The 24,828-nt window shown below is 37.1% G+C and overlaps 3 protein-coding genes across 3 annotated transcripts; 1 reads left to right on the forward strand and 2 right to left on the reverse strand.

Moving 5' to 3' along the window:
* The first annotated feature begins 90 nt into the window (after nt 1-90).
* LOC132113362 (NACHT, LRR and PYD domains-containing protein 3-like) lies at nt 91-17,535 on the forward strand. Its single transcript, XM_059521155.1, has 7 exons — nt 91-142; nt 2,496-3,663; nt 7,476-7,646; nt 15,114-15,284; nt 15,682-15,843; nt 16,199-16,245; nt 16,466-17,535. Exons 1-7 carry the CDS (start codon nt 91-93, stop codon nt 16,990-16,992), a joined length of 2,298 nt encoding a protein of 765 aa, XP_059377138.1. The 3' UTR covers nt 16,993-17,535.
* On the reverse strand, nt 11,434-14,063 carry LOC132113328 (left-right determination factor 2-like). The gene is made up of 4 exons (XM_059521128.1): nt 14,048-14,063; nt 12,432-12,675; nt 12,065-12,316; nt 11,434-11,953 (listed from the first exon to the last, which is right to left on the reverse strand). Exons 1-4 carry the CDS (start codon nt 14,061-14,063, stop codon nt 11,626-11,628), a joined length of 840 nt encoding a protein of 279 aa, XP_059377111.1. The 3' UTR covers nt 11,434-11,625.
* A 1,536-nt stretch (nt 17,536-19,071) lies between the features above and the next one.
* Nucleotides 19,072-21,459, reverse strand: LOC132113161 (left-right determination factor 2-like). Its single transcript, XM_059520981.1, has 4 exons — nt 21,175-21,459; nt 20,070-20,313; nt 19,703-19,954; nt 19,072-19,591 (listed from the first exon to the last, which is right to left on the reverse strand). Exons 1-4 carry the CDS (start codon nt 21,437-21,439, stop codon nt 19,264-19,266), a joined length of 1,089 nt encoding a protein of 362 aa, XP_059376964.1. The 5' UTR covers nt 21,440-21,459; the 3' UTR covers nt 19,072-19,263.
* Between the last annotated feature and the right edge of the window lie 3,369 nt (nt 21,460-24,828).

Here is a 24,828-nt window from a genome sequence, read left to right on the forward strand (position 1 = left end):
AGAGAAAAGCTGAGGTGAAAAATGTAAATCAGTTTGTAAATCGATCCGTTTAATTCTGAAATGTAGAAGTAAAATGGATTTATGGACTGAATGGAGTTTGTGTTTGATGGTCTTCATCGTCGAGTCAGAGTCAGAGTCAGAGGTAGGTTTGGCTCGATCAAGTGTGAATCTGCATGTGTAAATGCTTATATTTATATGTAAGAATATTTTAAAATGCTTTAGATTATTTTTTGTAACTTTAGTCTGGCTTTAGCAGTCTCACAGAAATACAGTAACTAAAGCAAAACGATACTGTGACAATATCAGCATCGATAGTTTAGTAAAGCCATAAATGAAAAAAGTCCTACAGTAAATGGTGTAAATGTGAAAAGTTTTTGGACAAAAAAGAGAGACCACACAGCAAAATCTCCAGTGTTGAAATCCTAGTGTTGGGTAGTTTTAGAGTAGGCTAAAGTGTTAAAGGGGAGGTACAATGGTGTTTCGTTTATTCAGAGTTGTTCACAGTGTTAAAGAGATGGATTCTCATGCTAAACATGGCCTAGGTTTTAAAAAAATAATTTAGAAGAAATTATGAGATTTTTATTATTATTATTATTATGAGACTGAGATTTTTTGTGTCGAAAATATTACTTCTGGGTTGGTACAATGCTGCATTCCAGGCAGGTTTTTGAGCTCGTAAGTTACGATTTCAAACCACGACTAACAACTTTGTATCGTTCCAGTCAAGTCACGCCAAATTTCCTGCGCGCAAGGAATTGTAGCTAGATTATTAATTTTATTGCAATGTTACATTGTCCTAAAATAGTTTTTCCAACGTGTACCACTTGCACCACTTTATTCTTAGGGGCTGCCATCATTGTTTCGCGTGCTGTGTGACGTCAGAACTTGGAACTCGGAGTACATCGATCTAGTACGAGTTCACGGGTGGGAAGTCATGGGTTTGACTACTGTTCCACTGCACTTTCACGGGTTTGAGGTTGGAAAAACATGGGTTACGGGTTGTCTGGAACGCGGCACAAGTTTCGGCTGTTTTTTTTATCGTGGATTTAATGAGGTAGACGAGAACAGAAGTCCTTATATGAGCATTTCTCCCGGAAAAGCACGCCCGTGCACACATTGATCAGAGGAGAGTGAGACCACGCACATCAAAGCACTTCAAAATCGTCGTCAGTGCTGCATAGGATTTGTTCCAGAATGCCTCCAAATAAGTGCATTTTTGGATGTGAGGGAACGTTTACCACTTCCCCAAGAACCCAACGTTACATGAACAGTGGATGCAGTTTGTTTTTCCGGGGCAGCCACTGAGTGCATCAAGGGGAAGTTGTGGCCTAATGGTTAGAGAGTCGGATTCGCAATCGAAGGGTTGTGAGTTCGAGTCTTGAGCCAGCAGGAATTGTGGGTGGGAGGAGTGCATGTACAGTGCTCTCTCCACCTTAAATACCACGACTTAGGTGTCCTTGAGCAAGGCACTGAACCACCAACTGCTCCCCAGGTGCTGCAGCATAAATGGCTGCCCACTGCTCTGGGTGTGTTCACAGTGTGTGTGTGTTCACTGCTGTGTGTGTGCACTTTGGGTGGGTTAAAAGCAGAGCACGAATTCTGAGTGTGGGTCACCATACTTGGCCATATGTCATGTCACTTTCTTTGTGTGTTCTGGTCATTTGAGTGACGAATGTTTTATAAACAAGGCCCAAGTCCACGCTGCACATTGTTTGCTATTAAAACCTAAGATTACAAGCGGTAAACTGCATACCCCTTTATTTATAACTGTATTTTTATTAAATCAGGGGCTATCAAAAAAGCATACCCCTGTATAAACTGTATTTTTAATACAGACAAAGTAGGCTAAATAGACAGACTCCGCTATAAAAGTCAACTTCCAGTATGCTATTCTGACAAAGTATGCTACATCGACAGAACACAGTCCCTGTGATAAAAGACCCCATTCATGTAAGTACAATCGCATCAGATTTCTGTATTTTGTTGGAAATCAGCCAATAAGTGAATATATGTTAATGGAAACAACAGGAAACATCAGTATTATAGCTCCTTATAGCTAGGAAAGATGTATTTTTCTTTTATAAATATGATAAAACTAAACACTTTTTGGATATATGAAGGATGCAGTACTACTCTATAAGTACTCAAGAATAAAGATCAATTTTGTTGATACTGATTGCATTTGCTTGGTAACAGCCCAAATGCAAGTATTTGACCTAAAATATGGTGCACACTTTTAGAAACAATGGTGTAAAGGTAAAAAAAAAAAAAAAATCAGGTGTCAGCACAATTAAAAATAAGATATCAGCACAATAACACTCAGCAAAATAGTGAAATTATCGTTATCGATAAAATCCTAGAACTCACAGAGATATAACTTTTTGTCTATATTGCAAACCCTTAATTTTTTTCTTAATTTTAATGTGCCACCCCCAAAATTTACTGTGGCCTCATTTGGCCACCCCTGTTAACATTTTCTGGGGGCGCCACTGCAGGAGAGCTGCTACCCTCTGCTCTCATCTGGATCACCTCCAGACCAGCAGCAGCCAATCAGATCCCCTCAAAATACATCAACCGTGTGACAGAAATTCAGGGATTCAATGAGCTTCAGAAGGAGGAATATTTCAGGAAGAGAATCAGTGATGAGCATCAAGCCAGCAGAATCATCTCACACATCAGAAGATCAAGAAGCCTTCACATCATGTGTCACATCCCTGTCTTCTGTTGGATCTCAGCCACTGTGCTTCAAAACCTCCTGAAAAAAGATAACAGTGCAGAAATCCCCCAAACTCTGACTGAAATGTACATCCATTTCCTGCTGACTCAGATCAACATGAAGAATCAGAGGTATGATGAGAGAGATCCAGAGAAACTCCTGAAGTCCAACAGAGACATGATATTAAAACTTGCTGAACTAGCTTTCAAACAGCTGATGAAGGGCAATGTGATGTTCTACGAGGAGGACCTGATTGAGAGCGGGATAGATGTCACTGCTGCCTCAGTGTATTCTGGGATTTGCACTGAGATCTTTAAGGAGGAATCTGTGATTCATCAGAGGAAAATCTACTGCTTCATTCATCTGAGCTTTCAAGAGTTTCTAGCTGCTTTCTTTCTGTATTATTCACATGCAGTCAGGAACACGGAATCACTGAAAACATTTTTGAAAGGATATAAGTGGTACAGTCGAGAAATCGGTCTGTTTGAGCTACTAGAAGGCACAATTGATAAATCCTTACAGAGTGAAAATGGACATCTGGATCTTTTCCTGCGGTTCCTGCTGGGCATCTCACTGGACTTCAGTCAGAGGCTCTTACAGGATCTACTGACGCGCACAGTGAACAGCTCAGAGACCATCAAGAGAATCACAAAGTATATTAAAGACACAATAAATGGTGATAAATGTTTCTCAGCTGACAAATACATCAATCTGTTCCTCTGTCTGTTGGAAATTAATGATCAGACTCTGTACAGAGAGATTCTGAAGTTTGTGAAATCAGAGAATCACTCAGCGAATCATCTTTCTCCTGGTCACTGCTCAACAATCGCCTACATGCTGCAGATATCAGAGGAGGTGCTGGATGAGTTTGATCTGAAGAAATACAACACATCAGTTGAGGGTAGAAAAAGACTGATACCAGCTGTGGTGAACTGCAGAAAAGCGCTGTGAGTATTAATTGATTAATTTGATTTAGATTAGATTTCCAAGAAAAGTACACAGTTATAATAATCTAGACATAGTGCTGGGCGATAAAATGATAATTATCGCCATATAATTTTCCTCATTAAAGCTTTAAAAAGAGTTTGATAATTGTTAGATATGACATTTATCAGAGATGTAAAAAGTACTCAAAAATTTTACTCAAGTGAAAGTACAAGTATCTGGTCAAAATCATACTTGAGTAAAAGTTTTAAATTGTACTCAAGTATTAAAAAAGTAGAAGTACTTTTTTTCTGACAGACAGTACAGAAGAATGGTTAAAGGGAGAAAACGAACAAAAAATGAAATGGCTCAGGTCAAACATGTATATTTAGTTCAATAACAACAATTAAAATGAAACCCAGCGGCACACCAAAAAAAAAAAAGAAAAAATAATAAATAAAAATACAGGAAAAGGGATTAAAATTAAACTCCATCATTTCCACCCTCATGCCATCCTATATGACTTTAATTTATCAGATAAACACAAACTAAGAGTTTTGAGAAAAAAAAAATTCTCTTTATATAATGCAAGTGTATGGGGACATCCAAAAATGACACTTCAAAAACTATACACAAAGAGAATATGACAGTAACTCATGCAACCCCTGTTAATAAATAAAACCCCTGTCTTCTTAAGTGAAACGTAAGAAAAATACAAATAGAAATATTTTCATCTTGACCGTCGTGTTCACTTTGTTTGGTTTCTGAAGTGGTTCTGCCCCCTTGCATTATATGGACTAAAAATCTTTGCTTGTGTTAATGTGAAGAAAAAAAGTCATAAACATCTGGGATGACAGAGGTTCAGTAAATGGTTGAGAGAATTTTCATTTTTGGGTGAACTATCCCTTTGAAGAACAAGATGTGATGGAGAGGCTACAAATATATTCCAGATAGAATACAAGAATGTGCTGAATTAATGAGGAGAGTCATAGAATTAATACATACAATGTTAACGTTTTTAAAAACCACTTTATTTGTGTTGTCTATTCAACGTCACTCTCTAAAAGGACAATTAATCTTTTAAATCTTTATTTGGGGCATTAAGAGTTTTTTTTCTTAGCAAATATTGATAAATAATTATTTGTGACTAATTAGATTAATTAATGAGAAAAGCATGTAATTATTAAGATTTAAAAAATATTCACTGACAGTCCTAATTCCTATTAATGATTCATATAATGACATACTGTAAATACAACTTATCCACCACCTGGTAAGAACATCACTAAACATGAATTACAAACCCTCAAAAAACGATTCAGTACTGAGCTTGTCTGAATTTATTATGAAATGTAAAACAAAGATAATGGTTTCAGACATTGAAATGCACTAGAACATTATATTACAAGAGTGGGGGGTAGCCTAAGGCTCATAAATTCACCGGGAGCAGGATTAAAGAAAACAGACCTGCGCAAGGCTCTAATACAAAAATGCACACCATGAATGGCAACAATTTGGGCAATTTAGAAATCCTGGTCGAACACATTTTTTAGGTCCCAAAAGAGGACATGTCTGGAAAAAGAAGGACATATGGTCATCCTAATTTACTGCATCCTAACTCAAACTATTACTACTGTTGTTTTTTGATTGCTTCTATTGTCCTCATTTGTCCTCAAGCGTCTGCTAAATGACTAAACGGAATGTAAATGTAACTCAAGCTACTGTCAAATGTGCATTTCTAAGAGACAAAAAATAAATAAATAATGTACTGCAATATTATGATTTTAAAATAGTATTATGATTTGAAACAATATCACTCATTAGAACATGCAGAAACTAAGTAAGAAATACATTTTTCTGTTAAAATATTTATTTTGTTAAAAAATGACTGGAAAAGTGTAAAGAATTCAAAACGCACAAGTGTTTGTCATTGTAATAATAGAACCTTCGTAATAATCCGGAAGAAGGAGGCGGGAACCGGCGGACAATCAAAATGAAGCTTTAATAACAAAATAAACACAAAACAGCGCATCAGCCCCTCACGGACGACTGATGCGCACAAAATAAAACCAAAACACAACTAAAAGCCCAGGCCTGGTCCTCTCTCGTCCTTCACTGTCGTCGCTCCAGTTTTATATCCTTCCATCTCCTACGTGGGACTCGAGACCGGCGGTGGGTCGCAGGTGACACTGATTTGCCCAATCATTGCCGGCCTCACTCCTTGTTCCCATGTCCCTCGGCCCCACCCCACTCGCCACATACCCCCATCGCCCCTCGCAGGCCGGGGGGTACCCTCGAGACTGTGGTCTACCCCCCCCCTCCCTCCGGGGGGGACCGCTCACGGGAACCTGCGGGAACCTGGGGGTAGGACAGACGAGGCGAGAGAAAAGGAGATGGAAGGAGGAGCGACAGAGACGAGAGAGGGGAGAGAGAGAAAAAAAATTCCGGTTCCCAGACGCACTGCTTCTCGGCCCTCCACCGGCTGGGCGATCTCCTCCGCGGTGCCTGGCGGTGGCACTGGACGGCCCTCGGTGGACGGCACGACACCCCCCCGCCGCCCGGTGGACGGCGACGGCTCCTCCGGTTTTGGGCAGCTGGCAGGAGTCCCCCGTTCCCTGCTCCTCCGGATACCTTCACGGAGGCAGCAGGCTCCGGCCCCCTGGCGAACGGCGCCGACTCCTCCGCTCCCTCACGGACGGCAGCCGTCCCTCCACATCGCGGGCGGTCGGCAGCGAGCTCGCCCGTCCCCGGCAACTCGCCCCAGTTCACCGCCTCGAGCGTCCATGGCGGCATCCTCCTCGCCAGCTCCGTGGCACCGCGGATTCACCACAGCGGCGAGGGATCTTCAGCAGCGTGTCCCTCCTTCTCCCGGGCTTCGGCACCACTGTAATAATAGAACCTTCGTAATCATCCGGAAGAAGGAGGCGGGAACCGGCAGACAATCAAAATGAAGCTTTAATAACAAAATGAACACAAAACAGCGCATCAGCCCCTCACGGACGACTGATGCGCACAAAATAAAACCAAAACACAACTAAAAGCCCAGGCCTGGTCCTCTCTCGTCCTTCACTGTCGTCGCTCCAGTTTTATATCCTTCCATCTCCTATGTGGGACTCGAGACCGGCGGTGGGTCGCAGGTGACACTGATTTGCCCAATCATTGCCGGCCTCACTCCTTGTTCCCACGTCCCTCGGCCCCGCCCCACTCGCCACAGTCATGTTCTGACCATAAGGAATAGGTTCATTTGAAACCACAATTAATGGTCTGGTTTCTACAACTTTCACTTAGGAGCAAAAATCTGACTTTTCTTCAAAGAAATAAAGATTTTAAATTTATCAAGAGTTATCTATTTTATTGTGATAGTTTTTGGGCCATATCGCTCAGCTCTATCTAGACAGGTAATGCAGTTGAGAGTGTCAATTTATATTCAGAGAATTACTTTATCATGATACATTCCATCTCACTGATTGCTACTATTAAGCTATATATATTAAAATATGCTACTATATGTTTTTGGCCACTCAGGCTATTAAAGTAAATGATGAAATGATCAGGAATGATCAGGAATCTTGTTAATAACAAACTTAAGACACTCTTTCCAAATGTTTGGGACAGCACAATCTTTAGACTATAACACATCTACATTAAGTTATCATAAACTGGAATATTTAAACCCGATTGACCACACTAATGTAAACCTATTTGAGATTATAGTAATTCAAATTTTAGAGTTCATTCATTATTAATTTGATCAATGTGTAATATATCTACTCAGACAACAGTCATTTTTCAATCATATCTTCTGTATTGAGCCATATTTCCTATTTCATTGCAGACTTGCTGACTGTAATCTCACTGATCAGTGCTGTGAAAGTTTGTCTTTATGTCTACAATCATCAGTCACACTGAGAGAGCTAGACTTGAGTAACAATGACCTGCAGGATTCAGGAGTGAAGCTGCTCTCTGATGGACTGAAGAGTTCACACTGTCAACTCAACATACTGAGGTAATAAAACAGATCAAACTTTACTTAGTTATGAAATTAAATATCTGATCTGGTACTGATCTCCTGGTTGGTTGTAACATGTCAGCACAACCCAGTGTGTCTGATTACTTAGGATTTGTATTGGCTCCAGCCTGTTGTTCTTTGATTAATTAAATGTTTGTTGTGTGGAGCGTAGATGATCTGAAAATGTTACTGAGATCATCAGCTTTATCAACATTGAGTAAAACACTAAACCCATAGTTACTTCATCTGAACTGAACTTGTAATCAGTGATCTGTGGATAAAAATGTTAAATTGAATATAACAGAATTACAGGAATCTTCTGTGTTTGAATCAGTTTTAGATGATCTCCAGTCTCAGAAGAAGTAATATTGAGTGCTTGCGTGTATGTATGTAGATTATCTGGCTGTATGGTGACAGAGGAAGGCTGTGGTTATCTGGCTTCAGCTCTGAGTTCAAACCCCTCACACCTGAGAGAGCTGGATCTGAGCTACAATCACCCAGGACAATCATTAGTCAAGCTGCTCACTGATCCAAACTACAGACTGGACAAACTCAAGTATGTTCAACACTAACAATCACCACATGTTTTTGTTCATGTGTGTGCTATAAAGTACATGTGCGAGCTGTCAAAAACCATTACAATTGATAGATTTTGACAGAAAGATTAAGAAAAGGGTTAGTATTATGATGCAAACATTATACAACATATATTTTAGTCAAATAGTCTTAGAAAACTTCATACAGAGTTTGATGAATCTCCCTTAAAGTCTTAAACCTATTTTTAATTTAGAAACTAAAAATTGTGTGTGATTGTATATTAATAATAATAATTAGTAATAAGTACTTTTTAAGTGTGTGGATTTGAATTGTTTTCTCTTTATGTCATTATCATATCAAATTTATTTTTATAGTGTGGATCATGCAGGAGACTTCAGGATTAGAACAGGACTACAGAAATGTAAGTTTCTACACTTTTATTTAATAGTGAGTGATTCATATTTTCTACACCCTAACCCTACAAGAAACCTCCACAGAAAGTAATTTGTACATTCGACTAATTAGGATGTTTACATTACAGTTGATAGATAAGTGAGAAGAAATATGTCAAATTAAAATACAGATTTTAATCATTATTTCTTTGTTTTTGTAATAAATGTAATTATTCTTCTTGTGTTCAGATGTATGTGATCTCACACTGGATTTAAACACAGCAAACACTCATCTCATTCTGTCTGAGAGGAACAGAAAGTTGACACTTGTGACATATAAGCAGCCATACCCTGATCATCCAGAGAGATTTGATGAGTTTTATCAGGTTCTGTGTAGAGAGAGTCTGACTGGACGCTGTTACTGGGAGACTGAATGGAGCGGAGAGGGGGTTAATATATCAGTGACATATAAAGGAATCAACAGGAAAGGATTGAGTGAGGACTGTAGTTTTGGATACAATAAAAAGTCATGGAGTCTGATCTGTTTTAAAGAGAGTTTCACTATCAAATACAATAATAAGAGCACAATCTTATCTGCCTCTTCATTCTCTAACAGAGTAGGAGTGTATCTGAACTGGTCGGCAGGCACTCTGTCCTTCTACAGCATCTCTGACACACACACACCCACACACTTACACACATTCAACACCACATTCACTGAACCCCTCTATGCTGGATTTGGGGTTTATTTTGCTAGCTCAGTTTCTCTGTGTTAGATTAAACAGAATCCTTTAAGAAACAAGAGTGAAAGTGAAAGAAATAATGCATCATGCACTAGACGGACGTCATCAACATTTTCACTCACATCATTAGCAGCCTCTTGTGCATGAGCGGCATTCTGAGAACGTCATTTGTTAAAGTAAAAAGATTTTCAACTTTTAAAAACATGTCTCAGGTATGCATGTCTTTTTTTTATTTCACTGCCCTGCATCTACTGTACCTTTTGTGAATGTCCCATGTGGAAGGTTCAAGCATGTCAGGGACATGTAAAGTGGAATGGCTACTTTAATCAACATTAATTAACAAATTAATGAGGTAAATATATGTATCAAGTTGTAAACCCATTAATCTGTTGATTAAGTGTGGTTTGTCTGTTACAGCATTTTTCTGGAGTAATGCATAAAATGTATAAGTGTGTCTTTCTTTTTCTTTCAGGATATGTTTCTTCTTTTCTTTTAAGTTTGTATACTACTGTTCAAAAGTCTGGTGTCACTAAGATTGTTATTTATTTATTTAAGCAATCAATATTTTACTTTACTCAGGAGAGTTTGAGAATCTCATAGTTGTAGAGCTTGAATAGATTCAATGATCAACTTATGCCTTGAGCTCAACAATATTATGGGCTGTAATTTTATCATGTTACTATCATGTTACTTAATGTATGATTGATATTCATCTCATTTTTATTAATCAATGACAAATAAAATTTTTCTTTCTTTTTTTTTTTTACTCAGTATTGCTCAACACTTCAGATACAAAAATGTGTCGAGCATTTATGGCAAATATCTGACATCAAAAAGTAGGATAGCTGTAATCCCTTATGATTTTTTTTTCTTTCATCTGTCAGGACATAGTAATGTTTCTGTAAAAGAAATATGTATGTTTCCATCTATCCATTCTCTTATCCTCTGTAGGGTTGAGTGATCATGGATCCTTTCCCCGTCATCTCAGGTCACAGGTGGGGAATCTTCATGGATGGATGGACAGTCTGTTTTGTTTTCCTTAAATCTATAAATCTATCTGGACATTAAGCTTGAGCTGATGTTCTGAGGACAGGAGGTTTGCAGTGAGTGATAATGTGATATTTTTTTATAGAGAAAATCTAATTAAATAAAAGGCAACATTTGTGTTAAGAGCATTCCAGTGATTCTCTGATTCATTTAAAAGCGGAAAATACCGCTGTTTGTGGTACATGTTGTATTTCATGTAGCAATATTAGTGACGGGTGGGGATGGTTTGTATAGGTCAAATGTGTGTGTGAATCCAGTGCAGTACATTTATCTCACCACAAGAGGTCTCTGTCACCCGCTTCTCGTTCAATCGTGTCTGTCTTTATACAGGTGCATCTAAAAAAATATATTAATTTTTCGTCATTTAATTAAAATAAACCTACCTTTCTTATATTCTAGATTCATTGCACACAAACTTAAATATTATAGAGTTGTTTTTTTTATTTTGCTGATAATTACTTACAGCTTAGGAAAATCTAAAATTCAGTATCTCAAAAAAATTGAATATTCCATTTTGAGCTTGATTAGTTTGAGTATAAATACTGGGTTCTTCTTGGGCTAGTTTAGAACATGCAACCACAATCAACACCCTTACACAACGAGAATAAGCCACAGAAGGTCATTGCTGAAAGGGCTGGCTGTTCACAGAGTGCTGTATCAAAATATATTCATAGAAAGTTGACTGAAAGGAAAAAGTGTTGTAGGAAAAGGTGCACAAGCAACATGGATGACCACAACCTTGGGATATCACTCGTTTTTATGAAGTAACACTGTGCAACAGCGATACATGCTGGTAAAGTTACAGCGGAGGCTTGCCTCGCTTTGGTCCATTGACCAAGAAGTCTAAGTGGATGTCCATGACATGCCATTACATTTTTTCCTGTATATTTGATCAAATAAATGCAGCCTTGATGAGCTATTAAAAAAAAAAAACACAATCCCAAACTTTTGAATGGTATTTTATATAGGCCTATAATACTGAAACAAAAAAAATATATAATTCATATGATTCATTTTTAAATAAAAAAAGCATGAAAACATGACTCATAAACATAAAATTACTTATTTTATTTGTTCAGAAAACACATCAAACAACAGGCAATTTCAAATGCCTATATTACATAAATGAATAATTCATAAATAATTAGATTTTCAAGTGCTCAGTGGGGAACTGTAAAATGTGATTGTCAATAACTATGAGACATATCATTTGAATCATAACATCACTTCTAATTTGTGAGTAAACATGAGACAGTCTCAGACTGGAGAGATTTTGTCCATGGAGCAGCCACACTTCTCAACAATCATATTCGGGAACTCTGCCACCTCGATTTCAGTGTAATCTCCTTTCTTCACCAGGTACATCATGGGCAGCGGTGCACTCTCCATCACCGCACAGGTCCTCTGCCCGTATCCATAGTAACTGTGTTTGGGCTGCTTGCATCCGCCTGCACATCTGAAGGCCTGGTACCCGGCCGGCTCGATGATCCAGTACTGAGTCCAGGTCAGCTCACGGAAATTGATGAAATGCTCCTCCCGGCAACACTTGCTGCTGTTTGGGCTGGAGTTACAGTTCCCTTGAGATCTGTTGACATGGAAATTACGGATTTTAGTTGAGAACTATATGATTGACAGGTATAAAGTTCAATGCAAGTCATGTAAACTAAATAAGCTGCAGCTTAATAACAATACTCACCCATATTCATCCAGGTTTAAAGTGTAAAACACAAGCTCAGGTGCACCCACATCCTTTTCCAGGGTGTTTTCTTTCGGGTCCTGTGTGGCAAAGTGCACTCTTTTGGCCATCTCAGCGGCATAGCTACCAGGTCTCTCTCCTTCAGTCCAGACCTCCAGATGCAGAGGTGCTTTCTTCTGGGCTTTAGACCAGTAATGAATAGCCTGAGTCACGTCAAAGCTCCTCCAGCCAGACTCATGGATAGGAACCAGTCTATTAAAATAGTGAATATGGACGCATAAGTTCCCATTCATGAATTATAAAATTAAATACTGTTATTATTTGTGCATTTATTCATGTTTTTATTATATGTGGGCATCTGATGTACCTTGAGTCAATGAGTGATGTTCTGTTGGAGCCATTTGCCAGCACCTCCACCCAGTAGATGCTCACTCTGGCGTTGTTAATGGGTCTGTGGTGCCTTCGCTCAGGTTTGGATGGATTCTGTGCAGCTGTCTGGAAAAGTTTCAGTTCGGCCATTGTGACCTCAGTGTTTTCTTGCAGTCGGGACTCCATGTCGAACACAAGACGCTGACGGGTTGTGTCGGAGTACTTGATTTCTCCTCTTATATCTGACAGAAACAGAGAACACATTAGATTATAGTTTATGGCAGATGCACTGTAAAAATGTTATCATCTTAATGTTAGGGCATTATTTTTTGGTATTCAGCATAATAATTTTAACTTAATATTCTTCATTAGAAAGTAAATCCATAGTAGTCAAAAAATTGCTGTAATGATATAAATTGTAACTTAGACAACATTTTAAAACATAAAGTAAGCAATTAATTGAATTTGGCCACAAAGTTAATTAGTTGCAACAGTTACTATGAACTCAATTAATACTTTTACAGTAATTAGTTGCAATAGTTAATATAAGATGTTCACAGCTATTTAAAATTTTGGTTAATGTTAATTTTGACATTAATATATTTATAACATTATTGTTGCAACAAAAATATATTTATACATTAACATCAGTTAATAAAATGTAAATTGTATTAATTTATTTGTTGCATTCTTTATTGTTAGTTGCATGAAACCAATTACACTGTCTAATATTAAAATATATATTATGCACAAGTTGTTACTGTTTTTTAAAAGTTTGTTTCATTTTGCAAGTGCACTTTATGTATCTTTTTTATTAGTTTAATCTATTTCAAATAATTTCTATATTATTTCTAATTGCATTTTTATTTATTATTTCGAAAGCATACATTCATTTTTTATTTTTTTTGAAAAGAACATTTAGCATTTATTTATTATGCAACAAATTTTATACATTTTAAAAATGTAATTAGTGCATGGTCCAGTAATTTGTAGTATTTACTGTTGCTCATTTTTGTTACCAAATACACTTATTAATATTAACATATAGGATACAATGCACACATTTAAAACTTTTTCAATTTCATTTTGACCCCACTCGCCACATACCCCCATCGCCCCTCGCAGGCCGGGGGGTACCCTCGAGACTGTGGTCTACCCCCCCCCTCCCTCCGGGGGGGACCGCTCACGGGAACCTGCGGGAACCTGGGGGTAGGACAGACGAGGCGAGAGAAAAGGAGATGGAAGGAGGAGCGACAGAGACGAGAGAGGGGAGAGAGAGAAAAAAAATTCCGGTTCCCAGACGCACTGCTTCTCGGCCCTCCACCGGCTGGGCGATCTCCTCCGCGGTGCCTGGCGGTGGCACTGGACGGCCCTCGGCGGACGGCACGACACCCCCCCGCCGCCCGGTGGACGGCGACGGCTCCTCCGGTTTTGGGCAGCTGGCAGGAGTCCCCCGTTCCCTGCTCCTCCGGATACCTTCACGGAGGCAGCAGGCTCCGGCCCCCTGGCGAACGGCGCCGACTCCTCCGCTCCCTCACGGACGGCAGCCGTCCCTCCACATCGCGGGCGGTCGGCAGCGAGCTCGCCCGTCCCCGGCAACTCGCCCCAGTTCACCGCCTCGAGCGTCCATGGCGGCATCCTCCTCGCCAGCTCCGTGGCACCGCGGATTCACCACAGCGGCGAGGGATCTTCAGCAGCGCGTCCCTCCTTCTCCCGGGCTTCGGCACCACTGTAATAATAGAACCTTCGTAATCATCCGGAAGAAGGAGGCGGGAACCGGCAGACAATCAAAATGAAGCTTTAATAACAAAATGAACACAAAACAGCGCATCAGCCCCTCACGGACGACTGATGCGCACAAAATAAAACCAAAACACAACTAAAAGCCCAGGCCTGGTCCTCTCTCGTCCTTCACTGTCGTCGCTCCAGTTTTATATCCTTCCATCTCCTATGTGGGACTCGAGACCGGCGGTGGGTCGCAGGTGACACTGATTTGCCCAATCATTGCCGGCCTCACTCCTTGTTCCCACGTCCCTCGGCCCCGCCCCACTCGCCACAGTCATGTTCTGACCATAAGGAATAGGTTCATTTGAAACCACAATTAATGGTCTGGTTTCTACAACTTTCACTTAGGAGCAAAAATCTGACTTTTCTTCAAAGAAATAAAGATTTTAAATTTATCAAGAGTTATCTATTTTATTGTGATAATTTTTGGGCCATATCGCTCAGCTCTATCTAGACAGGTAATGCAGTTGAGAGTGTCAATTTATATTCAGAGAATTACTTTATCATGATACATTCCATCTCACTGATTGCTACTATTAAGCTATATATATTAAAATATGCTACTATATGTTTTTGGCCACTCAGGCTATTAAAGTAAATGATGAAATGATCAGGAATGATCAGGAATCTTGTTAATAACAAACTTAAGACACTCTTTCCAAATGTTTGGGACAGCACAATCTTTAGACTATAACACATCTACATTAAGTTATCATAAACTGGAATATTTAAACCCGATTGACCACACTAATGTAAACCTATTTGAGATTATAGTAATTCAAATTTTAGAGTTCATTCATTATTAATTTGATCAATGTGTAATATATCTACTCAGACAACAGTCATTTTTCAATCATATCTTCTGTATTGAGCCATATTTCCTATTTCATTGCAGACTTGCTGACTGTAATCTCACTGATCAGTGCTGTGAAAGTTTGTCTTTATGTCTACAATCATCAGTCACACTGAGAGAGCTAGACTTGAGTAACAATGACCTGCAGGATTCAGGAGTGAAGCTGCTCTCTGATGGACTGAAGAGTTCACACTGTCAACTCAACATACTGAGGTAATAAAACAGATCAAACTTTACTTAGTTATGAAATTAAATATCTGATCTGGTACTGATCTCCTGGTTGGTTGTAACATGTCAGCACAACCCAGTGTGTCTGATTACTTAGGATTTGTATTGGCTCCAGCCTGTTGTTCTTTGATTAATTAAATGTTTGTTGTGTGGAGCGTAGATGATCTGAAAATGTTACTGAGATCATCAGCTTTATCAACATTGAGTAAAACACTAAACCCATAGTTACTTCATCTGAACTGAACTTGTAATCAGTGATCTGTGGATAAAAATGTTAAATTGAATATAACAGAATTACAGGAATCTTCTGTGTTTGAATCAGTTTTAGATGATCTCCAGTCTCAGAAGAAGTAATATTGAGTGCTTGCGTGTATGTATGTAGATTATCTGGCTGTATGGTGACAGAGGAAGGCTGTGGTTATCTGGCTTCAGCTCTGAGTTCAAACCCCTCACACCTGAGAGAGCTGGATCTGAGCTACAATCACCCAGGACAATCATTAGTCAAGCTGCTCACTGATCCAAACTACAGACTGGACAAACTCAAGTATGTTCAACACTAACAATCACCACATGTTTTTGTTCATGTGTGTGCTATAAAGTACATGTGCGAGCTGTCAAAAACCATTACAATTGATAGATTTTGACAGAAAGATTAAGAAAAGGGTTAGTATTATGATGCAAACATTATACAACATATATTTTAGTCAAATAGTCTTAGAAAACTTCATACAGAGTTTGATGAATCTCCCTTAAAGTCTTAAACCTATTTTTAATTTAGAAACTAAAAATTGTGTGTGATTGTATATTAATAATAATAATTAGTAATAAGTACTTTTTAAGTGTGTGGATTTGAATTGTTTTCTCTTTATGTCATTATCATATCAAATTTATTTTTATAGTGTGGATCATGCAGGAGACTTCAGGATTAGAACAGGACTACAGAAATGTAAGTTTCTACACTTTTATTTAATAGTGAGTGATTCATATTTTCTACACCCTAACCCTACAAGAAACCTCCACAGAAAGTAATTTGTACATTCGACTAATTAGGATGTTTACATTACAGTTGATAGATAAGTGAGAAGAAATATGTCAAATTAAAATACAGATTTTAATCATTATTTCTTTGTTTTTGTAATAAATGTAATTATTCTTCTTGTGTTCAGATGTATGTGATCTCACACTGGATTTAAACACAGCAAACACTCATCTCATTCTGTCTGAGAGGAACAGAAAGTTGACACTTGTGACATATAAGCAGCCATACCCTGATCATCCAGAGAGATTTGATGAGTTTTATCAGGTTCTGTGTAGAGAGAGTCTGACTGGACGCTGTTACTGGGAGACTGAATGGAGCGGAGAGGGGGTTAATATATCAGTGACATATAAAGGAATCAACAGGAAAGGATTGAGTGAGGACTGTAGTTTTGGATACAATAAAAAGTCATGGAGTCTGATCTGTTTTAAAGAGAGTTTCACTATCAAATACAATAATAAGAGCACAATCTTATCTGCCTCTTCATTCTCTAACAGAGTAGGAGTGTATCTGAACTGGTCGGCAGGCACTCTGTCCTTCTACAGCATCTCTGACACACACACACCCACACACTTACACACATTCAACACCACATTCACTGAACCCCTCTATGCTGGATTTGGGGTTTATTTTGCTAGCTCAGTTTCTCTGTGTTAGATTAAACAGAATCCTTTAAGAAACAAGAGTGAAAGTGAAAGAAATAATGCATCATGCACTAGACGGACGTCATCAACATTTTCACTCACATCATTAGCAGCCTCTTGTGCATGAGCGGCATTCTGAGAACGTCATTTGTTAAAGTAAAAAGATTTTCAACTTTTAAAAACATGTCTCAGGTATGCATGTCTTTTTTTTATTTCACTGCCCTGCATCTACTGTACCTTTTGTGAATGTCCCATGTGGAAGGTTCAAGCATGTCAGGGACATGTAAAGTGGAATGGCTACTTTAATCAACATTAATTAACAAATTAATGAGGTAAATATATGTATCAAGTTGTAAACCCATTAATCTGTTGATTAAGTGTGGTTTGTCTGTTACAGCATTTTTCTGGAGTAATGCATAAAATGTATAAGTGTGTCTTTCTTTTTCTTTCAGGATATGTTTCTTCTTTTCTTTTAAGTTTGTATACTACTGTTCAAAAGTCTGGTGTCACTAAGATTGTTATTTATTTATTTAAGCAATCAATATTTTACTTTACTCAGGAGAGTTTGAGAATCTCATAGTTGTAGAGCTTGAATAGATTCAATGATCAACTTATGCCTTGAGCTCAACAATATTATGGGCTGTAATTTTATCATGTTACTATCATGTTACTTAATGTATGATTGATATTCATCTCATTTTTATTAATCAATGACAAATAAAATTTTTCTTTCTTTTTTTTTTTTACTCAGTATTGCTCAACACTTCAGATACAAAAATGTGTCGAGCATTTATGGCAAATATCTGACATCAAAAAGTAGGATAGCTGTAATCCCTTATGATTTTTTTTTCTTTCATCTGTCAGGACATAGTAATGTTTCTGTAAAAGAAATATGTATGTTTCCATCTATCCATTCTCTTATCCTCTGTAGGGTTGAGTGATCATGGATCCTTTCCCCGTCATCTCAGGTCACAGGTGGGGAATCTTCATGGATGGATGGACAGTCTGTTTTGTTTTCCTTAAATCTATAAATCTATCTGGACATTAAGCTTGAGCTGATGTTCTGAGGACAGGAGGTTTGCAGTGAGTGATAATGTGATATTTTTTTATAGAGAAAATCTAATTAAATAAAAGGCAACATTTGTGTTAAGAGCATTCCAGTGATTCTCTGATTCATTTAAAAGCGGAAAATACCGCTGTTTGTGGTACATGTTGTATTTCATGTATCAATATTAGTGACGGGTGGGGATGGTTTGTATAGGTCAAATGTGTGTGTGAATCCAGTGCAGTACATTTATCTCACCACAAGAGGTCTCTGTCACCCGCTTCTCGTTCAATCGTGTCTGTCTTTATACAGGTGCATCTAAAAAAATATATTAATTTTTCGTCATTTAATTAAAATAAACCTACCTTTCTTATATTCTAGATTCATTGCACACAAACTTAAATATTATAGAGTTGTTTTTTTTATTTTGCTGATAATTACTTACAGCTTAGGAAAATCTAAAATTCAGTATCTCAAAAAAATTGAATATTCCATTTTGAGCTTGATTAGTTTGAGTATAAATACTGGGTTCTTCTTGGGCTAGTTTAGAACATGCAACCACAATCAACACCCTTACACAACGAGAATAAGCCACAGAAGGTCATTGCTGAAAGGGCTGGCTGTTCACAGAGTGCTGTATCAAAATATATTCATAGAAAGTTGACTGAAAGGAAAAAGTGTTGTAGGAAAAGGTGCACAAGCAACAGGGATGACCACAACCTTGGGAAGTCACTCGTTTTTATGAAGTAACACTGTGCAACAGCGATACATGCTGGTAAAGTTACAGCGGAGGCTTGCCTCGCTTTGGTCCATTGACCAAGAAGTCTAAGTGGATGTCCATGACATGCCATTACATTTTTTCCTGTATATTTGATCAAATAAATGCAGCCTTGATGAGCTATTAAAAAAAAAAAACACAATCCCAAACTTTTGAATGGTATTTTATATAGGCCTATAATACTGAAACAAAAAAAATATATAATTCATATGATTCATTTTTAAATAAAAAAAGCATGAAAACATGACTCATAAACATAAAATTACTTATTTTATTTGTTCAGAAAACACATCAAACAACAGGCAATTTCAAATGCCTATATTACATAAATGAATAATTCATAAATAATTAGATTTTCAAGTGCTCAGTGGGGAACTGTAAAATGTGATTGTCAATAACTATGAGACATATCATTTGAATCATAACATCACTTCTAATTTGTGAGTAAACATGAGACAGTCTCAGACTGGAGAGATTTTGTCCATGGAGCAGCCACACTTCTCAACAATCATATTCGGGAACTCTGCCACCTCGATTTCAGTGTAATCTCCTTTCTTCACCAGGTACATCATGGGCAGCGGTGCACTCTCCATCACCGCACAGGTCCTCTGCCCGTATCCATAGTAACTGTGTTTGGGCTGCTTGCATCCGCCTGCACATCTGAAGGCCTGGTACCCGGCCGGCTCGATGATCCAGTACTGAGTCCAGGTCAGCTCACGGAAATTGATGAAATGCTCCTCCCGGCAACACTTGCTGCTGTTTGGGCTGGAGTTACAGTTCCCTTGAGATCTGTTGACATGGAAATTACGGATTTTAGTTGAGAACTATATGATTGACAGGTATAAAGTTCAATGCAAGTCATGTAAACTAAATAAGCTGCAGCTTAATAACAATACTCACCCATATTCATCCAGGTTTAAAGTGTAAAACACAAGCTCAGGTGCACCCACATCCTTTTCCAGGGTGTTTTCTTTCGGGTCCTGTGTGGCAAAGTGCACTCTTTTGGCCATCTCAGCGGCATAGCTACCAGGTCTCTCTCCTTCAGTCCAGACCTCCAGATGCAGAGGTGCTTTCTTCTGGGCTTTAGACCAGTAATGAATAGCCTGAGTCACGTCAAAGCTCCTCCAGCCAGACTCATGGATAGGAACCAGTCTATTAAAATAGTGAATATGGACGCATAAGTTCCCATTCATGAATTATAAAATTAAATACTGTTATTATTTGTGCATTTATTCATGTTTTTATTATATGTGGGCATCTGATGTACCTTGAGTCAATGAGTGATGTTCTGTTGGAGCCATTTGCCAGCACCTCCACCCAGTAGATGCTCACTCTGGCGTTGTTAATGGGTCTGTGGTGCCTTCGCTCAGGTTTGGATGGATTCTGTGCAGCTGTCTGGAAAAGTTTCAGTTCGGCCATTGTGACCTCAGTGTTTTCTTGCAGTCGGGACTCCATGTCGAACACAAGACGCTGACGGGTTGTGTCGGAGTACTTGATTTCTCCTCTTATATCTGACAGAAACAGAGAACACATTAGATTATAGTTTATGGCAGATGCACTGTAAAAATGTTATCATCTTAATGTTAGGGCATTATTTTTTGGTATTCAGCATAATAATTTTAACTTAATATTCTTCATTAGAAAGTAAATCCATAGTAGTCAAAAAATTGCTGTAATGATATAAATTGTAACTTAGACAACATTTTAAAACATAAAGTAAGCAATTAATTGAATTTGGCCACAAAGTTAATTAGTTGCAACAGTTACTATGAACTCAATTAATACTTTTACAGTAATTAGTTGCAATAGTTAATATAAGATGTTCACAGCAATTTAAAATTTTGGTTAATGTTAATTTTGACATTAATATATTTATAACATTATTGTTGCAACAAAAATATATTTATACATTAACATCAGTTAATAAAATGTAAATTGTATTAATTTATTTGTTGCATTCTTTATTGTTAGTTGCATGAAACCAATTACACTGTCTAATATTAAAATATATATTATGCACAAGTTGTTACTGTTTTTTAAAAGTTTGTTTCATTTTGCAAGTGCACTTTATGTATCTTTTTTATTAGTTTAATCTATTTCAAATAATTTCTATATTATTTCTAATTGCATTTTTATTTATTATTTCGAAAGCATACATTAATTTTTTATTTTTTTTGCAAAGAACATTTAGCATTTATTTATTATGCAACAAATTTTATACATTTTAAAAATGTAATTAGTGCATGGTCCAGTAATTTGTAGTATTTACTGTTGCTCATTTTTGTTACCAAATACACTTATTAATATTAACATATAGGATACAATGCACACATTTAAAACTTTTTCAATTTCATTTTGTAAATATAACCCACCTGCATTCCCATGGATGCCTCTAAGAATTCCCGCCAGGCTTGGCAGAGATCTCCTCCTGCGCTTGTGATGGAGTTTCAGCATGGACAGGTATTTGTTCTTGATATGAGCTGGGATGACTAGATTTTCCAAATCTCTCTTCTGAATCCTGGGGAGATCAGTTAGTCCAAGTTTTTGGAGCATGGCCTGCTTCATATCCTCATGGTCGAATCCCTCATTGAATGAGATCACTGTGGCGCAAATGAACAGCTGGATTAGCAGAGCCATGCTTGATGTAGTGATGCCAGTGTCGCTCTCCTGATTGAATGACTGACTCTTGAGTCTCTCAGGGTTTATATACAGTTGCCCCCTCCCTCCCCCCTCCTCGTCTAGCTCTTCACACCTCTAACAAAGAGGAGACAACCTAAAAGAGACACCCCAAAGCTATGCCCCATTTAGACCACCTATTGTTGCTCATTACTTTAGTTTTTCAGATGTATACTAAGTATGTTCATCATATATATATATACAGTACAGACCAAAAGTCTGTTAATTATTAATGAATTATTATTATTAATGTATATATATATATATACACACACACTCACACTCACTTTATGTGTTTACACTCCATTCATATATATTAATTTATTTATCAGCTGAATCTATTTCAAAGCATTTTTTTTTACTATATTTTTAATTTTTGTTATTTCATTAATGTATTATTTGTGCAGCATAAACTGCTGTATTCCTTGAATGTACTTTTGTGAAGAACATTTTTCTTCATGACTATAGGGCATTATGAGATTTTCGAAAATGTTATCAGTGCTTCAATTACTTATTTGTTGCATTTACAGATTTTACAGTACAAGTGTATTTGGCAGGGCAGAGGAGAGAGGAAAGTGTATTGTGAAATGGCCACCCTGCAGTCATTATTCCACAAACAGAGGCAGTAAATCCAGGAGTGTGTTCAGAGATGTGGATTGGAGGGAGTTTCTCAAGGGGGTGGTTATCTGTTACTATTGCAGGACTGCTCAGACCCCTTCTGTCCTGCCAACATGGGACTAAAGTTACCCCAGTCTGTGTATTGTGTATTGGGGCTGCAGGTTGTCCTGGGATGTCAGACAATGAGGGCACAGGAACGGCTGATGACGGATCACATCACGTCAGACAGCTAAGCAAATTTACTTGCTACGCAGCCACGTTTTCATGGTAATCGTGTTATTATCTGACGCTGTTTGTCAGGATGGGCCAGACAAGTATAAACCAATGTTTACAAATCAACATGTCTATTATTATTCTAAATTAAGTCAATAGCACTATGGATAAGCCACATTTTCTTTAACATAAATTTGAGAACGAAAATTCATACAGAACTTGAAGTCTTTATATGTTATTAAATATATATATATGAAAACTAAACTAGATATTTGAAAAACTGCAGCCTTGTTTGTAGTCTGAGATTTAAAAATAAACAAATAAATGAATAAAATAAAATTATAATAAAACAGTTTAGCAGGTGTTTATTTATAATTGCATTTATTATTTTAAAGTTATTCATCTAAAACATGAATTGATTTTATTTACTTATAATGCAACTCATATAAATATAATTTGTTGTAAAGACTTAAAAATGCTAAATGTGTGCATTTACTCAGTTGTATCTCTGTCAAATCGTTCAGCTGCTCCTTAAAAAAGTGTCCTTGATTAAAGACAGTTACAGTTTGACATTTGACAAATTAATAAAGATAGAAAAAAAAGTTTATAGTAAAAGTAAAAAATGTATGTAGATACATATTAATGTATTTAGTGCCCCAGATTTATTTAAATAAATTATTTATATATTTTATTATTATATTAAATATTTTAATATTTTTTTTATAATTCCGATGTTTAAGTACATTTGAAATATTTTACATTTTAACTAAACCTGTTTATGAAAATAAAGCACTTTTTATTGTTATTATTATTAGTAGCAGTATTGTTATTTATTTCTAGACCATTATACTTATTTTTGGACTGTGGTAGTTCATATAAGATATTATTAAATTAAGGCCCGGTTTCACAGACAGGGCTTAGACTAAACCAGGATTAGACCATAGATCAATTAGGACATTTAAGTAATTTTTATAAACATGCTTAGAAAATAACATTACCGATGTCCATCTTAAAACTAAAAAGACACTGATATATTTTTAAGATCAGTCAGTGCAAGTTTATTTCAGTGGAAACAGCTCAGACTTACATTTTAGTCTAGGACTAGTCTTAAGCCCTGTCTGTGAAACCAGGGGTAAGTAGAATTTAAATTAAGTATAATTTAATAATACTTAGTTCCAGTACATTGTATATTTTTAGTGGTACTTTCTGTCAGTGTAAGATATTTCATGAGACAGTCCAGTTAAAACTGTATTGAGTTTAAATGATTTGAATACACACCATCATAAAAAAGATCTTAGGCATGAGACTTTCAATGACTCATTAAGCCAAACTATTATTTCTAGACGGTTGTTTTGGAGGGTGGGGTGCTGCAATTGAATTTCTTTGATTTCTCCATGCTGCAGATTCTAGCACATCAATTAATTAGATGATCTAGACTGAAAGTGATATTTCTCATTTTCTGTTTGCATATGAAAAGGGATCAAAAAGGATTAAACCAACAATAACACTCACCTGAATTTCAGTCTTTTAATCAAGAGCCCCAATAAACACAAAAGGTGTTAATGATGAGCGTTATAGAAGCTGTTCATTGAAACCAGCCCAGCTACACACATCAGTGATGGAGGGCTTTATTTGATCCACTATCAAGACTAATAGAAATGAAATTAAGCTATTCAGCCAGACAAACTGTTAATACACAGTCTGCTTTGGTTTTCTTTGCTTGAAAATGGCAAAACAGAATAAAAAATGTATTCTGCATCACAGTTTGTCATAAGTTCTGTTCATTCATTCTGAAATAGCTCTTCACAGCTTATTTCCATTAATGTCTTGCAGACAAGTAGTGGATTACTGAAATGACCAACAGGTGTCGCTGCTTTACCATGTCTTTGCAGGAAAGTTTGGACAGACTCAGTGGATTTTTGGAAGGGGAGCTCTGGCATTTGTAGAATTGACCAAAATGTATTTTTTATTATTATATCATAATAACTTATATATATTTTTTATTTGAGCAGTAACCATTCTGCTCAAAAGGAGTGGGCCGAAGCAAAAGAGCTTATAAGCGCCCACCCCCAAAATTAATACAATAAAAATTCTCATATCACAATAGTACAAAAGGAACAACAACACAAGGAAACAATATCAGCATATAATTTAATCCATTTTAATTGGCCACCTTTATTTAAGCTATCTCAGTTTACAGAGGTTCAACTTTATTTCCTTTATTGGTAATCCAATTCAGCCTGGCTTAATGAATTGCAATTAACTTAGGACTGCAGGTTGTGACATTTGTACCACTTACATAAACATACGGGTGTTACATAAACATTGAAGATAACAATTAAAGTGAACTTTTTTAATTTTGTTACATTGTACTTGGGAGTTAACAGATATTATACAGCGAGAGCACCTTTTCTGTATTTTACATTTCATAAAAATGTTTGTATAAACTGACAAATATGTCGACATACATTTATTGGAATTAAAAAATATATAAAAGAATGTTACAAAGTTTTCCATTT

This window comes from Carassius carassius, chromosome 32 (genome assembly GCF_963082965.1).
Source record: "Carassius carassius chromosome 32, fCarCar2.1, whole genome shotgun sequence".
NCBI classification, from domain to species: Eukaryota; Metazoa; Chordata; class Actinopteri; order Cypriniformes; family Cyprinidae; genus Carassius; species Carassius carassius.

Bases quoted from the DNA above. Each gene is read 5' to 3' on its own strand.
- LOC132113328 (XM_059521128.1), bottom strand. The intron at 12,317-12,431 runs GTACATCAGATG...CTATTTTAATAG, and splicing joins ACATCACTCATTGACTCAAG to ACTGGTTCCTATCCATGAGT. The intron at 11,954-12,064 runs GTGAGTATTGTT...CCATGTCAACAG, and splicing joins TTAAACCTGGATGAATATGG to ATCTCAAGGGAACTGTAACT.
- LOC132113362 (XM_059521155.1), top strand. From the start codon at position 91: ATGGAGTTTGTGTTTGATGGTCTTCATCGTCGAGTCAGAGTCAGAGTC. The intron at 143-2,495 runs GTAGGTTTGGCT...GCGCCACTGCAG, and splicing joins AGTCAGAGTCAGAGTCAGAG to GAGAGCTGCTACCCTCTGCT. The intron at 3,664-7,475 runs GTGAGTATTAAT...ATTTCATTGCAG, and splicing joins GTGAACTGCAGAAAAGCGCT to ACTTGCTGACTGTAATCTCA.
- LOC132113161 (XM_059520981.1), bottom strand. From the start codon at position 21,439: ATGGCTCTGCTAATCCAGCTGTTCATTTGCGCCACAGTGATCTCATTC. The intron at 20,314-21,174 runs GTGGGTTATATT...TGTTTCTGTCAG, and splicing joins AGGCATCCATGGGAATGCAG to ATATAAGAGGAGAAATCAAG. The intron at 19,955-20,069 runs GTACATCAGATG...CTATTTTAATAG, and splicing joins ACATCACTCATTGACTCAAG to ACTGGTTCCTATCCATGAGT.